At 45.1% G+C, this 19425-nt stretch overlaps 1 protein-coding gene across 2 annotated transcripts; it reads right to left on the bottom strand.

The window, feature by feature from the left end:
- Nucleotides 1-183: 183 nt before the first annotated feature.
- vwf (von Willebrand factor) lies at nucleotides 184-19255 on the bottom strand. 2 transcript variants are annotated; one of them, XM_035642859.2, is made up of 53 exons: nucleotides 19105-19255; nucleotides 18912-18963; nucleotides 18595-18738; nucleotides 18232-18334; nucleotides 17942-18150; nucleotides 17494-17615; nucleotides 17160-17379; nucleotides 16951-17073; nucleotides 16757-16868; nucleotides 16631-16677; nucleotides 16404-16540; nucleotides 16134-16272; nucleotides 15062-15162; nucleotides 14770-14965; nucleotides 14482-14697; nucleotides 13883-14129; nucleotides 13710-13804; nucleotides 13032-13183; nucleotides 12770-12873; nucleotides 12551-12689; nucleotides 12327-12461; nucleotides 12079-12225; nucleotides 11848-11988; nucleotides 11066-11164; nucleotides 10814-10970; nucleotides 10376-10546; nucleotides 10121-10256; nucleotides 9716-10025; nucleotides 8369-9527; nucleotides 8180-8284; nucleotides 7736-7879; nucleotides 7503-7646; nucleotides 6971-7135; nucleotides 6803-6849; nucleotides 6537-6714; nucleotides 6159-6400; nucleotides 5883-6072; nucleotides 5430-5771; nucleotides 5082-5320; nucleotides 4779-4881; nucleotides 4603-4674; nucleotides 4149-4253; nucleotides 3843-4051; nucleotides 3605-3754; nucleotides 3405-3521; nucleotides 2919-3099; nucleotides 2577-2617; nucleotides 2382-2498; nucleotides 1980-2078; nucleotides 1305-1385; nucleotides 1102-1141; nucleotides 904-1001; nucleotides 184-481 (listed from the first exon to the last, which is right to left on the bottom strand). In XM_035642859.2, exons 1-53 carry the CDS (start codon nucleotides 19108-19110, stop codon nucleotides 296-298), a joined length of 8514 nt encoding a protein of 2837 aa, XP_035498752.2. In that variant the 5' UTR covers nucleotides 19111-19255; the 3' UTR covers nucleotides 184-295. The 2 variants fall into 2 exon arrangements, with proteins under 2 accessions (XP_035498752.2, XP_035498751.2); XM_035642858.2 differs by having other exon boundaries at nucleotides 1257-1385.
- Nucleotides 19256-19425: the final 170 nt, after the last annotated feature.

The raw sequence follows: 19425 nt of genomic DNA on the forward strand, positions 1-19425 counted from the left end.
GAATAACTTACCTGAGGAACTAGAAACTGCACTGTCTGTTTCTAAATCATCTCTCGAAAATTACTTTTGCTTAAGGGCTTTTACATATCTAAAAAAATAAAAAATAATAATAATAATCTCTACAAACCCACACATTTCATTTGGAATATTCAGATTACATCAAAACACAGACAACAAAAAAAGTAGCCGTTACAGAAACTGGCGGGTTTTTTTTATTGTCATTTGTGTTGCTGTTCTAAATCGGGTACATGTTGCTTGGATACACAGACACCATCTAAACGTATAAACTCTCTCCCTAGGTGCAGTGTTTGGACAGACAGTCGCATGCGGTGACTGACAGGACGGTGTGTTGGCTACGAGTGCCATTGGCACACAGGACAGGAACACTGAGAGGCTCTGTCTCCACAGCAGCACAGCACACACACTCCTGCTCCACAGCGGCCCTCTCCAGAGAGTACATGGACTTGCTGAGACATTTGCCCTGGCAGACGGATGGACAGCGCCACAAGGAGAGACAGAGAGGGTGGGATGGTGAGGGACAGTGTTATGATTTCATTGAACTTTGCAGGCTAATCCTGGAGGGTGAACCTATTAATCTTCTCTTAAAAATGTGTGTGCATGACTGTGGTGTTGTTCTATCTTTGTGAGGACCATGTTGAGTTAGGACATTCTGGGAAAGAGAGGACGTGTTGGCCAGTCCTCACAACTTCAGAGGGCTGTTTGATGGTTAATATTTGTTTTTAAGGTTCCGGGTAGAATTAGGTGTAGGTCAGATAAGGGTGAGATCATCATTATGGTTAGGATTAGGGTGAATCTCCAAAAAATGTATGTAGGTCTATGCAAAGTTTTCTATGTTGACCTCTGACAACATGTGTGTATATGTGTGTGTTTGTTATCTCTTACCTCACAGTAGTGCAAATCTATCTGGTGCTCCGATTGGCAATCATCCACTCTGATGGACTTGAGCGTTCCCACTGTCCTCCGACACTGTGGCTCCATACCTTCACATGTATACACACACACACACACACACACACAAAAATCAGATCAACTAGATTTTTCAAAATTGCATTGACTTGCAGAGGGCACAGCTTAACTTACACATCTCACAGCAGGTTGTTCCAATCTGGCTGACTTTCCCCTGAAAACAAACAGAACAGAAGAGAACGTCTTAATCAAAAACTGCAGCAGACACTGAGGTGCAGTTGTGGGAATACCGTGAGATGGATGGAGGGTAGTTTGTGTAATTGTCATACCCCCTCGTCCAGGCAAGCTTGGCGGTTAAAAGGAGGGCAGGTGCTCACTCTGGTGTGCAGGGCGAGATCTCCATTACTGTTCACACCACAGGTATATAAGTTGCAACCGTCCTCACTAGTGGTGTTCACCTGCAGAGAGAGAGGAACACACGTAATGAACATACAACATTTATTTAACATCGCTCTCTCTCTTTTTTGTTAATTTACGAGAGTTTATGAACAAAGTCAAAATTTTAATTCTAATGGGGGGAAATTTTATCAAGATTTGTCTTGATTTAGTTTTTAATTTGGTGACAATAATTTATTCGGTATTGGAGTTATTGGTTCCTTATGGGTTTAAGGAATAGTATACCATGCTGTACTGGTGACAGTATGCTATTAGTCTTTGGTATACTCTACTATACTATACGTAAGTACAGTAGAGTACAGTTTAGTTCAGATTAGGGTTAAGTTTAGTTTAGCATACACCAGCTAGCCACAACATTATTAAACAGGTAACTGGTTTTGATGTCGTGGCTGCGTAGAATAGCATATCATGAAATAGCACAGTATTTTTATAGTGTATATATAGAATATGGTGGTACTAAAATGATGCTGTTAAAGCCAGTCATTATATAAACACTAACATCATCGTCATTATAAAGTTTTCTTGCGACTGTAAATGAGTACTACAGTATGTCTGTATTCATAAGCAAGGCACCGCATTTTGTGAAAAGCACTGACCTTCAGACTGATCAGTTCTCCATCCGGCTTTTGCAGGAAGCAGGCGGTGGGAACACAGTGGCCACAGCAAGCGTTGTCCTCCTTCTGTAGAGTGTATCCCTGAAGGGGTTGTGGTTAATAATGCTTGTTAGTTAAAATGAGAATGACATTACTGTAAACACAAAGACATATTTGTCATGTGCAAATAAATAATTCGCAATTTACCTCTGTGAAAAAAGTGAATCATGGGAAAATGACATGGTGGCAATTTAATGATGAACAGAGTAGAAGTGTGTGGTCAGAGGATTAAAAAGATATTTGATTAAAATGGTGGATAATTAATTGATTTTATTGGTTAGTTATGATGATAATACATGATAATGGGGATAATAAAAAAAATAATTATGATGGAATGATGGTTACCATGGGGCAAGTGGGACAGCTGGTTCGCCTGCAGGATAGTCTGTATTTCCTCATGACACCATTCTCCACCATACACTCACAATGTGTACACACATCCACCATCAGCGTCTCCCCGGCCTGCAAAGACAGACACAGATTGAGATTTACTCTTCAAACTATTCTAACATGAAAGTCCTGATTTCCGGTATGACTTACTCCAATCACAGTGTTGTTGAGGACACAGGCATCCATGGTAGCTGTAGAGAGAAAAACGCAAACCATTGCATTGCCATTCAGTAATCAGTATATTAAAACCTAAGGCTTTACAAGGTCAAATTCAGGATGACTGGGTGAAATTAAGACAAGAGAGACCTCTGCTGGACAGACACTGCAGCTGCAACGTGGTACATACACTGTGCGCCACATACAGGTAAAGTTAGGAGTGAAAGCTTGAGGACTCAGGGATTTGAAATCAAGTGTCAAACAGTATAGCTGCATTTGTGTTTTCTGCTCATGTTTTTCCAGCGCATGTCGTTTTTCGTATGCATGTGTGTTTACCGCAGTGGCATCGGGGGCAGCAGTCCTGGTTGTCGCAGTGTAACTCGGTCCCCAGAGGGCAGGACGGAGTGTCCATAGCAGAGCAGCTGATGTTAGACGCAGAGACGAACACTTCATCTCCAACTTTCACACACTGATGTAGCACACATTTGTCATGTGGGGACTGCCATTCCTCACCCACCTATAAACACACACACACACACACAGGTGAGATTACAATATTTTTTCTTTTGTCTGTAATTTTTCCAAAGCAGAATAAATTATGAGCAAGTTGCATATGATAAACATATTCACATGGACAGAACAGGGTAATAGTGGAAGGAAAAAAATAGATACATGCCATAACTTGCACAGAGTATAATTTTAAGTGAGGTTTGCCATGCAGGGTAGAACAATGACTGCCTTTGACACTTATAGGAAATTGATATTTCCTAATAATAACATGCACATATTATTTGGGTATGTATGATCCCTCTACACACATACATGTCTGAGCTTTCCCCCAATGAGTGTGTCCCCTCGCATCACGCCCTCCGACTCCACACAGCTGGTTGGCTTGCACTTTCCACAGCACTGTCCTTCTGACGAACTGTATGTTGAGCCCTTGAATGTATAATAAATATATGAAAATAAACAGAAGAAGAGGCCAATTTTTACTTTATTTGTTGTGTGTGTGTGTGTCTCACCCAAGGGCATGTCCGATCGCAGACAGGTGGGGTACACTGAGCAACGTGCAGAGATGTTTCTTTGTCCTGCAGCTGGGTACAGCGGCACTTCTCACATCTCTCCTCCCATTCACTCCCCACTGGGTGAATCACGCCACCGACCACACACACCTGGAGGGACACACAACGATAAAACAGGACAGTTTAAACAGGAATGGAAAAGGTATGCACTGAAAGTGACATCCAAACACAGACTCACCAAGTCTGGCAGGCAGCTGGTCTGTGTGCAGCCACAGTCGTTGGTTGAGGTGGACGTCGAGAACCCAGCAGGGCAGGAGCGGGTGGAGTTCTGGCAGCTGCACGCACATTCATACACATCACAGCACTTTGTCTTTTTGATTGACGGTTGGCGATGTGCGGAACAAGCCACCAGGGGAGCGCGAAGAGCGCACTCTTCCTTTCTGCAGACTAAGAGAGAACAGAGCTTTAGAGGAGCATGTCAAAGAGGCCACACCGTTGTGTGCTCTCTTTCACAGAGACTGGACACGATGGAAAAGTGGCCTACCGCACTCATGTATGGGCTGACATTCCCCAGGGTTTTTCAGAACCACAGTCTGACCATCCTCACATCGGGGCACTTCAGGAAGGTCACACTTCACTCGATCACACACTGAAAAATCACAGAGCATTTCAGTGGGTGGGGAAACATATCAAAGTAATAGCAATAAAAAAAATGCTTGATGCTATGATCTCCTTGTAAGAAGATTTAGCATTATATACTTTCCCACTATATTCCATTCACTGTAGAGCTAGAACAGGTCTTTTTTTTCCCTCAACAAGTCAACTTGCCTTTTCTTGCAATAAACTATCTCTGACTCAAGAGTATAAACTTGTAGTATCAAAGCAGTGACGTATCAGAGCAGTCTGTTCTTCCCTTTCTCATTTCATCGGGCTAATGAATGTGGAAATAAAAATGTCATGATAATAGTAGTAATAATAACTTCTTTTTTTTGACATACCACACTCATACTCGGGGCAGCACTTGGATTCTCTCTTCTCCTTCAAGATCTCACAGGGTCCGCACACTGGAGCTACAACACACACACACATACACACACACACCCTTTGTAAAACGAGAAAAACACAGATACTGTAAGTGAAGGGCAAATGACGAATGAGCTAAGAGGGTATTTACGTTTGATATCATTGCAGGGCCGGGCGGTGCAGTTGATGTGTTGTTTGTCCAAACACATGCAAATCAAACATGGGTTCTCATCTGGTACCCAACTCTGCATATACTGTAAAAACAAAAGCAAACCATGTTTCTTTTAATCGCCATATCTGGTCACACAAGACACCAGAGGGTGCTCACAGCACACTTCACTTTGGTTGCTCTATTAGAATCTATTGTATATATGTAAATAAGAAGTTGATTTAGGTTTTGTATCATTCCCTCACACATTCAGTGATGTTTTGCTGGTCTTCTCATGTGTCTCACCGTATATGTGTGTCCACGGTTGTCGACACACTGGCTGCATGCTTCTCGTGATACACACTGTCCGTGATGCAAGACTGTCCCTCCATTACAGAAACAGCCCTCAGTAGGTGTAACCATACAGGATGACTCGTTACCCCTGGCAACTGACCAGTCACCACGTAATGTCTGTATGTTGCCACAGTCCTCGACACAACCCGTCCGACATGCTTCATAGTCCATGGATCTGGGGCACGGATATGCTAGAACATACAACAGGCAAAAGTTTAGGCTCAGACAGAGTTTTGAAATGTGCCCACTGCAGCAAGTGGAGGAAACATTGACACTTCAGTGCATCAAATACTGACTTACGGCAGAGGTGGGGTTTCCTCCAGTCAACACACACGCCCCTCTGTCTGCAGAGGCGTGCATAGGCAGAAATGAGCTCACACACATCAGAATCCTCACATGCCTGCTCCTCACACTTGGCGAGGAACACCTGGATGGGGATGTGCTTGTAGCAGGGCTCAAACACCTTTGAACGCAGGGCCTGACATCCCATCGCTGCTGTAGACACACACACTGGCCTCTGTTTTGGCAGACACACACTGCCATCTACAGGCACGGTCCAGTCTGAGATGAAGGCTGGCTGGTCAGCGGTCGAAGTGCCATTACGTAAAGAGAGGACATTAACCTGTTCCTCGCCACATGCTCCTGGAGGAAAGAGAAAGCAAAACAATCAGGGATCACAAGGAAGAGACAGTGTTGCAGTTGTGATAGAAGCAAATAAGTTGGAGAAACGGGGGGGGGGGGGGACTCTTTTACCGCAGAGTCCAGCAGTGTGGCCAGTCATGGTGGAACTCAGCAGGGTGATGGTAAACTCATTTCTCTGCGGAGTGCAAGTCAGGACATAACCATGGTCTGATTTCAGCTGCAGCATCACACCTCCATAACGGACCAGCTCCAGGCCACCGTATCGCCACGGCAGTGCAAGCTCCTCCCCATCAATCACTGCCTGCTCAAACAAACACATACACAGACGGTGAGTTAATAAACTAATATATATCTTAGCATCGGTGCAGGTATCCTCTCACAGCTTACCGTCATATCATCCTTCAGCAGCAGCTTATGCGGTCCGTGAATCACTTCCATGACTTTCATGCAGACTCGGTTGTAATTCTCTGAGTCCTGACAAGGTCCACTATGGAGTTTGACCTCTGACCCTTGACCGATGCCTCTGCTGACAGTGAGCAGTGTGTAGGAGCACAAGCCCTCCCCATCCAACCGAAGTGCCAAGCCGTCATACCTCACCACGTGATTGGTGGATCTGCCTGTACATATGCCTGTCAAAACACACCAAGCAGGTTAAGCCTCCAGAGTTCACAGTGAACAGCTTGATTGGCACTTGATATGCAGTAGATGAGTTAAATGTGAGGCTAGACCCTTCAGAGGCAACTTGATCCTTTTTAATGTACATACAAGGACATTCCCAGCGGCAGCCACAGGTCTCCTGGACTTTGACAGGTGTTATGTTGTTTCTGCAGGCTGGTGGCTCCAGTCTGTCACAGCTGACTTTGTGATTCTGTACCGTCACTGCCCCGCTGGGATGGCACAGGAGCGAGTGGCAGCCGTCCTCCAGCAGCCATGTCTCGCCAGGCTGAAACACACGAACACAGGTCCAGGTGTTCTGATGACAGTAACTGTATTATTGTAACTGGTATTCAACCTCAGGAGACATTACTCACTTTTCTCTCATTTCCATCATCATCGACACACACTCCTGGTGGACCAGCTGAGAAACAAAGTACAGAACATCTCCACTAATGCTCTAATAAGATATGTTTGTTGAAATTTAATAAAAATAAATAATTTCTTTACATAAAACTAAACTGAATGTGTGTGTATTTAAGCACCTCTGCAGATCCTTTCTATGTAACCATGGTCCAGAGTCAGCAACATCAGTAATTGATCCATGCTGTTCAAGTATAGGGTGTTTTCTTGGTTGCCATGGCGCCCAAGCATGCTAAGCTCACTCCTGTTGTAGCCTGGTCCCACCCCGATGGGGAACACTGACACACCTGAGGGATGACACTCTTATCAGTGAACTCTGACAGAAGAAAAGGAAGGATGGAAACATGCCAACTGAATTCTGAACAGGATTATTACAGTTGTTAACGCTGCCGCTAGTTAACGCTAGGAGCCAGAAAACAAAGTGGGAGCTTCAGTCCACATAATTCTTTCTTCTCCTCTGTTATCTCCAAAGTGGTGTTGACAACGTCCTCAGGAGTTGCTCTGAGGAAAAGTACCTGTGTCCTTATTGGTGTCTTGACACTGCACAACTTAACAACAGTGACTAAACAATAATACCAACTGGAACCACTAGAGGCGCGAAACTTCGTGCCTCTAGTGGCCTTTAAGTTTCCCCTTAAATTGCCGCTTACTTACCTGCTGCCAGTCCTTCATTAACTGCCTCTTTGACATCATCGGCTGATTTGTCAGTCACCAGCATCACCGCAGCCTTGGCTACGCCCACTCTTCCACCACTGACCGGCGAGATGGACATCTGCACCGCAAATCGCAGTGCAGACCCTGCAGACAAACAGAGCAGTGAGGCTATGCGTGTACCAGTATCTGCTTTAGTGTGTGTATGTGTGTGTGCGTGCGTGTGTATACTCTACCTAGTGCGGGGGCAGCAGTGGTCCTTCTTGGTATTCTCTCAACCAGGTTCAGGAGGTGTGATTTGCTCTGTTCATCCTTCCAGGTGAGCTCCACTGTGTTGGTGTCTCCATACTGAACCACACTCACCTGAGTGCCATTCGGCCCTGCACACATAAACAAGGAATTAAACCACTGAATCAATAAAAGGGAGGAGATCGTTGCAGCATATACTGTATGTACATTACTGCCATAATATACAGTAGTTTTATAAAAATACTAGAAAAAATGTGTTCACTGCCGATACCATACATATATAAATGACTACAAGACACTGGGTGAGCAGAGGGCTCTTAAGATTTTTCCAAATTGCCTTTAAAAAATAATACAAATAAAATATTTTTTTTTAAATTTGAGCTCTTTGTGAAAGCCAGACGAAGTGCATTTTGGTTCTGGGTCATGCATACCTATGTCAGCATTCTTGATGAAAGCTTTGACAAACGTCTTCATGTCCTCAAACTGGTTTCCCGCCTTCAACAGGAACATCACATCCACAGGCTTCTTACACGGCACTGTGCAAAAACACGGTCACAAACGAATAATGGCAAATGATCTGTCAATTGAATGACTATAATGAGTGTGTCTGTTTAGCTCACCTGAGGGTGGCAGGCTGGAGAGTGTTGTGGGGACCAGTGGAGGCAGAGTCGGAGAGCGTGGTCTCACTGAGGTTTGTGTGATATTGACTATGTGGGTGACCAGGGTCTGCAGACTGTTGTAGTCTTTCACAATCATCGGACGTTGAGGGAAGCTGAATGGCAACAAGTCAATCTCGCGCAATTTTGGACCAACTCCAATAGGATACACTTGTGTGTAGGTGCTGGTAGAAGGTGGGCGTGGCACTGTGTCGGTAGGTAGGTTTTTTGTCACAAGAAATACGAGCTGAGGAGGGGTGGAGCCACGTGGCAGCTGGTTTGCAGCCTGGAGGGTCGTAGATACAGCTGTGCCTGTGTTTGTCATGCTTCCACCCCTCCAACGAATCTCCCTCAGTCGTCGCAGCACCTCGGTCTTCTGCCGCTTCATTTCCCACCGGCTGATCTCCACAGTGACCGTTACTGAGTACTGGATCACAGTGATGCGAATAGACTCCTCCTTTTCTGTCAGCTGTGAGATAACTTCCATCAGGAAGAGGAGCGACTTATTAAAGTTTCCCTCGCCGACTGAATTTGAACCCTCCAATATGAATGTGACATCTTTTACTGGACGAATGGAAGATGGCGATGTGGTGATAGGAGACAGGCCTGAGGGTGCAGTGGACGTAGGGGTGTTAGGGAGGTGTTGTGTGGGGTTCGGTTCCAGACGAGGAGTCTGGGTAGTGGTGGTCGTGCCCTGGAGAGCTTTGCCGGGAGTGGACTTTGGGGCCGGAGGAGTCGGCACCTCGGGCTCCATCCCCAAGGTGCAGAGGTAATCTGACAGCTCCAACAGACGATCAGGCAGCTCGGCTGTGCTGCTGAGCACATAGGCCCTATTTTCTGGGTTGGCCTTGGTGATGTCATTAATCTGCCCCATGTTTACCCCAGGACCCAGTGCGACTGTCAGGGCGGTGATGGCCTTCTTTCGGAGCATCTTGACGATGGACCGGACAGGACGAGGGTTGGCACTGGCAGTCAAGATGATCGCAACTCGGCCAGCATGCTCACGCTTGTTCTTATCATAGATGTTGATAACCAGATACTTGACAGCCTCATCCAAGAAGGCTGCTTCTCCTCCTGTGTAATGCAGCTCACGCACAGTCTTCTTAAATAGCCACTTTTTAACCTGCAGGTAAATATGACAGAAAGAGAAACTGGAAGATCGAGCAACCGCATGTAGACCGTTACTGTAACATTATATTATGAGTAGGTCAGCAAAGCAGGATCAATGACATATTCCACAGACATCTTAATTCAGCACTACATACAGTACAGTATATGTGCATCAACATGAACTTTACTGTGTTTATCTACCTGCAGGTCATATGTTTTCACTCCAGAGTGATAAAGCAGTACAGTGGCTCGAGTGTGAGCGGAGCCCATGCGAAATCGTTCAACCGCTCCCAGTATATACTCTTTGGTGGCCTCAAATTCATCTTCACTCAGGGCTTCTGAACCATCCAACAGGAATGCCAGATCCATGGCGCGGTCACACGTGCCCTCGGGCATTAAGGTGGTGAAGGGAAGGGTTGTGAATTGGGCATAGGAGGGAGTTGGTGTGGCAGTCGTGAACATGGTGACGGACGTACAAACTTCACAGCTGAGGGTGTTGTTGTCACAGTGACTGAAAGAAATGACAAACTAAACACCTTAAAATGTGCAAAGACTTGATTTACAAAATATTAGAACTTGTTGCTGAGTGTTCTCATGCAGTATTACCATATCTTGCAGTGGTCTGGATTATCGTGGTTCAGCATGACCTTGTTGCCATGGGAGATTCTCTGACCCTCATGGATACACACTTGACACTGAGAGGGATCAACACAACGCATGGCCACCTCATCCAGTAGTTGGCCTAAGAAAAACTAGTTTGTATAAGAATGTATCCACTTATATCTGTACTGTATTTAAATACTGCAGGCATAAAGATCTTGCAGATATGAGTGTTGTATATCCAGTAAGTATTTTTGGCACCTGGGGGGCAGACAGCATGACAACCTTCCACACATGAGAGCGAACAATGGAGGGACTCTGGATGCTGGCAGGTTATTGGGCAGGCAGGGCCACAAGAATTATACCTCCACTGGCATAACTCCTCCCCTAGGCCCCCTGGGCCCCTTGGGTTCAGCTCCTCACAGCTCATGGCTGAGGAAACAAAGGGTTCGAATAAAGTAAAAAGTCATTTTATTGAGAGGCTGCCAAAATTTTGGCCTCTGCACCCATCCTAACTACAAGTGTCTCTTTGTTCGAAATGATTTCTGACTTGTGTAGTAGTAAAAGCGGGTTAATTTTCTCTAAACCTAGAGTCTACTGTTCATGACAACAAAGTTTATTTATATTTCGACCGGTAAAATAACATGACGAAAAATGATGTGTGTCTGGGTGGATCACGGAGAAATTATTCACACTCACGGCAAAGATCATTGGACCTCCAGCTGACAGACACACCCCTCTCCAAACAAGCCTGAGCGTAGGCCGCGATGACGTCACAGAAACACGCACAGTCGCCCACTGATGGACAAGAGCATGCTGCTTCCACACACATCTCCACGTATGGCTCTGCATCCACCTAGAGACACAGAGAGAATGGTCAAGAAAAGACAGTAGGCATGAACAGTGAATGTGGTGTCACTGGATATTTCATGTGTCTGCAATAACACTTACCTGGCTGTTGCATTCTCTAAATGGGGGACCAGTGATCACCCGGCATGATTGCTCCACTGTTACTAACTTGACAATGTTGTCGCTGCATGGAGCAGGAATCTATACAGACATGAACACACACACAAAAACATTTATCTCTTTGTTTATGTCCTAATATTTTGCCTTACCTTATTAATACAATAGTTAGTAATTTTTGAACCAAACAAGTGGTATTGCATGTTTCTACTTCAAATGGGAAACATTTCACAAAGCATAGTTTAAATTTTGAGCTTGATTTCAAACCTTCCATGTTTTTTTCCCATGTCAGAATAGCATATGTATCAAACATCATTGTATATAGCCACATCTAAGCCAATCATATCAGCTGGTCCACGCTGACTTGACCACTGTCTCAAAAATGGCAGTATTTTACACAAAGAATCACTTTCAAAACATTAACATTCCCGTATTAAATGTCACAGCAGATCCTTAACTCTATTAACAACACAGTTCCCAATGTCTCTTACGAGAGTTAATTGTCTGAAACCTGTAAAACAATCAGGGACCATTTCTTCAGGAAAAAACTGTTCTAAAGAAAACTGTTGTGGATTATCCAGAGTAACAAGTACACAGAAAGGAAAGACATTTTGCTGTTCAAGCTGCTTTAAATCAGCAAATACCATTGTATTGTGGTGGCGGCAGACATACATAATTGAATATGAAAAAATAAGAAACCAGTGCTAGAGAGAAAACATGACATTTCATTATTTGACTGCCCTTAGAACTGAGGTCTAAGAAGTTACCTGTGTTACAGCGGCACAGCTCGGAGCGACCTTCCAGGAATTTCCAAAGTGGGAGGAGTCCACCTCCAGCTGGTTGTTACTACTTATCAAGTCGTTGTTGACATTTCCATCAAAGTTACCGCACAAACCACACACCCGACCCTAAACGCAATAAAATGTATACAACAAAAAAGAGACATGTTTAACATAATATAACCAACACAAAAGTGGTGTTGTGATGTATCAATATACCCTGTATGTGGCTGAGATGTGGACCAGGAGACGGGTTCCCTTGTCCCAGCTGAGGGAAATGTGCTTCCCCAGCAGCAGTGTGTAAAACTGTCCAGATCGCACAATCTCCACCTGTGAGCCCAAAAGCACCGGGCTCTTCATCTTCACCTGCACGAGAGAAAGATGGCATGTAAGAGAAAAGGATGGCATATTCACATTCAAGTGTATGTGAGTTGGTGTGGGTGTGCATGTGACTCTGATTGTGTTACCTCCCCATGTTGCATTACAATCAACCCTCCATTGTAGAAGACTGTGATAGCTTTTGCACAGCGATGTCCCACAATTCCACAGGCCTCATTCTCCACCAGCACTCTGAATGAACCCTCCTCTCCGTTACACATATCCTATTGACAGTAGTAAATAAAACATAGTTGTTTTCTATTTTCACGCCAGACTGTGCAGTCCAGCCCGTTGCTTGTTTTGGATCTCTTACCTGGACCAGGACATATTGGCAGAGGCCAGGAAAGGAGTACTTGAGCCCATCAAAAGTGATGTAATGCCCCTCCCCGACAGTGCGGCACACACCATCACACACTTTCTCTGTGCAGCGCCACTTCCTCTTCTCACACACACTGCACAACCAAGAGTCTGTTACGCGAGCACAGTGCAGGTATTACCAGTCATAAACACAAATGCAAGCTATCATTTTTACCAGGTGTTGCAGTCCACAGAGATGGTCTGTCCTGATGTATATGGTCTGTTGTTATGGTAACAGGGACACTGCTCCAGTGCAATGCAGTCTCTGCGGTGACGTACCTGAAATCAATCCACTAATCACTGAGTCTGCTCTGTTTTAGATGTTTGGTGCTTTAACTACAACACACACACACACACACACACACACACACATACACACACACACGCACACGCACGCACACACACACACACACACTCAAAGATAACAAACCACCTACTGTGCCGGGAGGACAGAGGCAGCCAGGGATGCAGGCGAGGCTGACACAGGGCAGGTCCAGGTTCTGGCAGGTCCTGGCACATTCCAGGCCTTTTTCTCCGGCACCACACTTCGAATGAACCAATGGAGGAGGGCACTGGGCAGACCGCCGCTCTGCATACCAAAAAATAACCATGGGGCAAGACATATCCAAGGCAAATCTAATGTTAAATGCAGTTCAGTCAGACAACTCACGTTTGATATGTTTATTACAGCAGCAGGACTTAGTAAGTGTTTGCCATCTAGGCTTGACATCATCACACCCCCAGATATGATTACATATGATAAACAAATATCTAACACCCCCCTGTTGGAGCCTGAAAATAGATGCTGGGGTGGTGGTGGGGCCGAATCAACAGGCAGCAATATTGATGCATGGTAGCAGAGGCATTGACAAGCAAAGGGAAAGGGTAATCATTGCAGCTTAAATATACAGCCAGACTTGGAGGGTGTGTATAGTCAAGGGGGAGTAAGGCATATCACATGGGACGGGGAGCGCAGCTCGAGTTGACTGCCTGAACTAGCTCTCAAGCGTCACCACATCTGGTCAAATGAAAGATACAAGAGGTGACTACAGAAGTCACTAAACACATGAAGATTAAACAGTGAACAAAAGTATTTTAAAATACTGCAATTGTACCTCTGGATGGGGCCAGGTCATCATCGTAGAAGAGGTCCGACAGCAAAGTGCTCATTTCGGTGGAGCTGCAGCGCATTGAGCCATTCTCACAGTAGCTACACACAAAAAAATTATATAAATTCGGATAATATAAATAAAATAATCTCTGGATACACTCATGCACAGCCACTGACCAAATACTGTTATGATCCGCATAGACGTCATCAGGCTGGTAGAGCTGTCCGTCATGCAGGCAGGTGCACTGGTCAGCTGTCACACATTTTCCAACGTCGCTCAGGTACGTTCCAGTGGGACAGAAACATCCCTCCTCACACACCCTCTCCCCCTCACAGTCGGCCTCAGCCCCAGACAGAGCGCGGCATGTCCGGTCACACACACTCCCACAGGCCTCGTACACTTGGCCCTCGGGGCACTCCAACTCTGACAAAATCAAACCAGGTTCTCCCCCAATTAGTCATCTGCTCTCAGTCGAGCTGTGTGTTTATCTGTCAAAAATAGTGTCGCCATCTTTTAGGGTACAAAGAGGCTCAAGCCAGATTTCGAATTAAGATAGACTTTTGTTGCTATATGTTTGATGTCACAAATATTCAGATAGACATTTCTCTGTGTGGAGTTGATTTCCTGAAGTTATGGCTTACAGATTATTACTGACTTTTAAAATGAGTCTACGAGGCTCTTTACTATCTAAAACAGTAAATAAATGATTGTATGTTTACATTGCAAGTGTGCATTTGAAGTATCAGCTATAAAACAGTTCAGGTGTAAAAGTTACCACAGAGCGAGGGAGTCCTCCAGTTAAGCAGCACTCCTCGGGAGGCGCAGGCAGCTGCATAGGCGGACAGAGCGGAGCAGAGACACTCCTCACCATCCACACATGCACACACATCATACCGACAGAATCTCTGGAACTGAGCCGGGTTCACCAGAAAGTGGCACGGACTGAACACATCGGACATCATCACCGCACACGCCTCCTCTGCAAAACGTACTGAAAGGCGTTGGGATGATTAGAGGTTTAGTTGTTTTTTTGGGTGACATGTGTCTATGTGAGCTTAGATACCTCTTTTGGGGTTAGTGGCACATGGATCGATCTCATGTCTGTGCATGGATTCACAGTCTCCGTTGATCCTCCAAGACTGGCCGAATACCTGAGGACCTGCCTCTACTAGTCCAGAACCAGACAAGAAGTCATCACCTTGGTTCCCATTGAAGTTACCACAGAGACCACAGGTTCGCCCAGCCCATCCTGGTCCCAGCTGGGATGGTAGACAACATGCAGTACAGTTGATTGAGTATATTTTCACACATCTATCATAACCAATACCATTTTTAATCTTTTAAACATACTCAACCTTAAGGAGCACCCGGCCCCGCCCATCCCAGTCTAGACGAAGGTCATCTCCAAACTTGACGCGTACAGAGGACTGGACAGATCTCTGGATATGCAGGCGGCCTGTAAAGTAGTGCAAACAAGGAAACAATTTGTGTTTGTGTTTGTGTTTGTGTTCACGGCGTTCGCCAGTGTTCACCCCGGCTTTCACCGGTGTCACCCCGGCGTTCACCCCGGCGTTCACCCTGGCGTGGTGACGCCGGTGAACGCCGGTATGAAGTTTCACAAAAAGCTAAATGAAAACACGAGTGCAGGGCCAGATTACCGCTATAACTCTAAATAATAAAGTGGCGTTCAGGCATGCTTTATTCACTCAGCCTGTCCATCAATAGTATGTGCTCTACAACATAGTCACATCAGCTGCGGCACTAAGGTAGAATATGGAGAGTTCTGTGTCCGTTTTTGCAACCAACAATAGAGCAACCTCGTATCTTGGCCATTGTCGTTTACCGGGAGCCAATGTTAGCGAGGAAACGAAACATGGCCGCGGCGAGATACGTTTAGCAGGTTTCAGTGGGCGTGAACCACACCGAGCTCTGGGTGTGTGACACCAGGCTGAGGAGCCTCGTGACGTAACGATGCGCTGCGAGCTGAACAGCTCTCTTGAGCACACGTTTTGTGAAAGTTTGAGCAAGAAAAAGAGAGAGAGGATAGACTTTTCTGACGTTTGGGGGGTCCCATAACACATATTTAGGGTAAAAAAAACATGCAAAGTAGTATTTTTCATGATAGGGGACCTTTAAACAAAAAAGCTTCTAATAATTGACATTTTTGTACAAATAAAAAAATGAAATGGTTTGTCCTAAAAAAGGTCGACATGGATATTGAGATTGGCAGATTTTTATGTAACGTTGAAATGTATGAATGTAAATGGATGCAATATACTATGTCTTCAAACTGAACAGTTTTTTGTATTATATAATATTTCATATAGCCTCAGGCCTATGTGTTTCAAAAAAACTTAAACATGACAAAATATTTCCAGTTCTGACTTCCCTGTATAATATGCTTAGAGGGAATATGAAGTGGCCTACCATGATGCATTGGGGTCTGGATATCCATGCTGTTGACAGAGACAACTCCCCCGTGCTTCAACTTCACTGTCATATCTTCCAGAATGGGCAGGCTGAGCGTCACTGAGCGTGTGCACACAGCATCCTGATCATCTGCACACTGAAAACACAATGTTATTAAGTAGAAAAAACACTTTAGATGAAAAGCAGCTATTAGCAGCAAAGCGACAGGAAAAAAAATCTGGGTCGTGAGAAGAACAAATTCCATGAATTAAAAGAAACATTATTTACCTGCACGTTCTCAATGATGACAGAAAAGCCGCTGTCTGTGCAGTCACTCGCCAGCAGATACTGACAGTGGCCAGTGAAGGTGAAAAACTTGTTGTCAAAGGTCTTGAAGTGCGACTGGCCCACCACCAAGCACTCACCTACACACAGACAACACACACATAACGGCAAAATAAGAGCAACCCAGTACTTAATTTTCCGGTGAAATGTGTCGGGCAGGTCTCTCTCACCAGGGCAGCCTTCATTGGTGCATTCCCAAGAACCGTGACGACACACACTGCAGGAAAGAGACCACTTAGAAACCTATTTCAAAGTATTTCTGTGACTGTACTTGGGCACACATAGAGGCTTCTCACCAGGTGTTGCAGTCCTGAGAGATAGTGGATCCTGGAGGGAAGTGTCGTCCCATGTGCACACAGGAACATTGAGATACCTCCACACAGCGATTACCGTCCAAAACCTTACCCACTGAAACACAAAAACACGCCACGTCACGGCCACTAGTGACAGAAAGACACAGAGAGAGGAGGCATGGTGAGTTAGTGGTTACCAGGGCATGTACAGCCGTCCACACACTCCTCCTTGCAGACCTCCTGGATGTTGAGACTATGGCAGTTTGTAGAGCAGGACTTGGTGCATTCACTGTACTGCATCCCAATTGGACACTTGGGGACTGTTCAGGAAGAAAATACACATATTTTCATTACTGGTGTAACTTTTTTTAAGTTGCTATTACCTTTAACTGACAGAAAAACATACAGCACTGGCTCTCCTCCAGCCATCCCCGTAGAAGTATCCCATGGGCGTGGCAGGTCCGGGCATACTCCAACAGGATTGGACAGTAGCAGTCTTCCCCCGCCTTCTTGTCACAGTGACACGCCTCCTCTTGACACAGCGACAGGAACGCCTCAGGAGAGACCAGGTGGGCACAATGCAGAAAAACACTGGAGGTCTGCAACACACTGCAGCTGGACAAAATCTGCACACACACACACGTTAAAGATGGGACAAAATAGTCCTACGACAATAATAGCTACTAGTGTCATCATGATGGAAACATGATTTTGAAGGTTTGAAGACCATTAACGCTCACCAATGGAGTGTCTTTGGTGTTGTTACAGGACTGGCTGAGCTTTGAGACACGACGACAAGACTGCTCGGCCCCCTTGACTGCCCATGAATTTGCAAAGTCATAACTGTCCTCTGTCAGGAACCCTGAAAAAACACCCACCCACGCACGCACACACGTACACACACACACGCACACGCACGCACACACACACACACACACACACGAGTTGACAGATTTCCTCTTAATCTCATCCTAACACCACTCTTTGTCTTGCTTTCTTTTACCTCCTATCATTTCCTGTGCTAAGTTGCTTCTCTTCCTGTTGCTGACCGGCGGTGACCCAAACCCTTTCCTAAATTCCAGTAATAATGGCCACTTCCTAGTTTTTCTTCACCCTCAAATATCCACATATCCCACAAACGCACAGTTACAGACTTCTGGCTCTACCCATTTGCCCATGTGCACCTACCCTCTTGAGCGGTGTATTCATCATTTGGTACGGTGTTGAAGTTTCCACAGAGGCCACAGGTGCGGTTGGCATGGTGCTTGGTCAGTGTCAGGGCGATGTTGGCCGCATTATCGATGGTAACAGTGAAGCCAAACTCCTCACTCCAGAGCTTATAAAAGCCCAGCTCTGAGCCCACAAAGACAGTATGAGATGCATAGGGCAGAGAGAGTCTATAGAAAAGGGGACGCACATCAATCAACAAACACTGCTGATTATTTTTACATGACAACTTAAATATTCTATTACTTTACCTGTTTTCTCCTTGTGTGAGCCTGCCATCTACAGACAGGTGCAACTCAAAGGCATCTCCCAGATACAGAGTGACTCCGGTTCTTTTGCCATTGACAAAATCACCTGCAGAGCAACAACACTTTTTTTTACCATAATGACACAGCTACATCAAACCAAAACAGCCTCAAACACTGAGACAAAGACTTTGAATCTGCATGAAATTGAAATTAGATATCAGAGTGAGTATCAGACCCATGCACTAGGCACTAAACAGTGTATTGCAATACGTGTATATTCAACACGTATTGCAAAGTATGAGCATCAGACACCATTACAATTCAAATCTGTTTGTTTTTCTATTAAATTGGCTCAGTGTGACTCACCCAGAAGTGTGAAGGAGCGATGGTTGCAGTCCCCAGCCAGCAGGTAGCTGCAGCCTCCGGGAAACTCGTACAAAACTCCATCAAACGTGTGAACATGGTGCCTTCCGAACAGACTACATCTCCCTGTCATACCTGCCACACAAGCTAGACACAGAACATATACATACATATATATATATATATATATATATACATACATATATATATATATATATATATATATATATATATATATATATATAAAAAAGATCTCACATATGTTACTTTAGTGTGCAAAGATCTGAAGGAAAGTGGAAATCCACTGATATGATATTCACCTGTTAGATGTAGGAGAACCCAAATTCCTCGCAAATACTTCCTCATGCACATCTGAAACACACACATACAGTTTCTCCATTATCACCATCAGCTACAGCAACATCAATACCATCCTCCAATGTGTAAGTATCAAACTCTTCTGTGTAAGAGTGCTTTCTCCAGCTCTCCAAACTCCAGTTAGTCCTACTGTACCTCCATGGCTCCAGTCTCCAGTTAATTCAGAGAGTGGCAAAGAAAAAGCACACTATATTCTCATAATAATATAATGTGATGGTCTGTGTCAAACAGGCAAAACTGAGAAGAGGGTCGAGCACTTTGTCCCAAACACACAGAAACGCAACAACAACGGGAAACTGTATTTTATAGAAAAGAAAGTACCCACCCCCAGCTATTGTTGACTTTCCCTAAAAAATCCCTCCCCTCACCAGGTTATGACAAGAGGGGCAGAATATCTTTCTGTCCACAAGTCGGTGGCCGCAGACTGACACCATCAAACAGATTCGGCAGGACAAT

Source organism: Scophthalmus maximus, chromosome 7 (genome assembly GCF_022379125.1).
Source record: "Scophthalmus maximus strain ysfricsl-2021 chromosome 7, ASM2237912v1, whole genome shotgun sequence".
Classification (NCBI taxonomy): Eukaryota; Metazoa; Chordata; class Actinopteri; order Pleuronectiformes; family Scophthalmidae; genus Scophthalmus; species Scophthalmus maximus.

Excerpts from the sequence above, each read along its gene's own strand:
- vwf (XM_035642858.2), bottom strand. Across the intron at positions 11,989-12,078 it reads ACATCTCAGCCACATACAGG|GGTCGGGTGTGTGGTTTGTG; the intron begins GTATATTGATAC and ends TATTGCGTTTAG. Across the intron at positions 10,547-10,813 it reads GAGGTCCAATGATCTTTGCC|CCATGAGCTGTGAGGAGCTG; the intron begins GTGAGTGTGAAT and ends TTGTTTCCTCAG.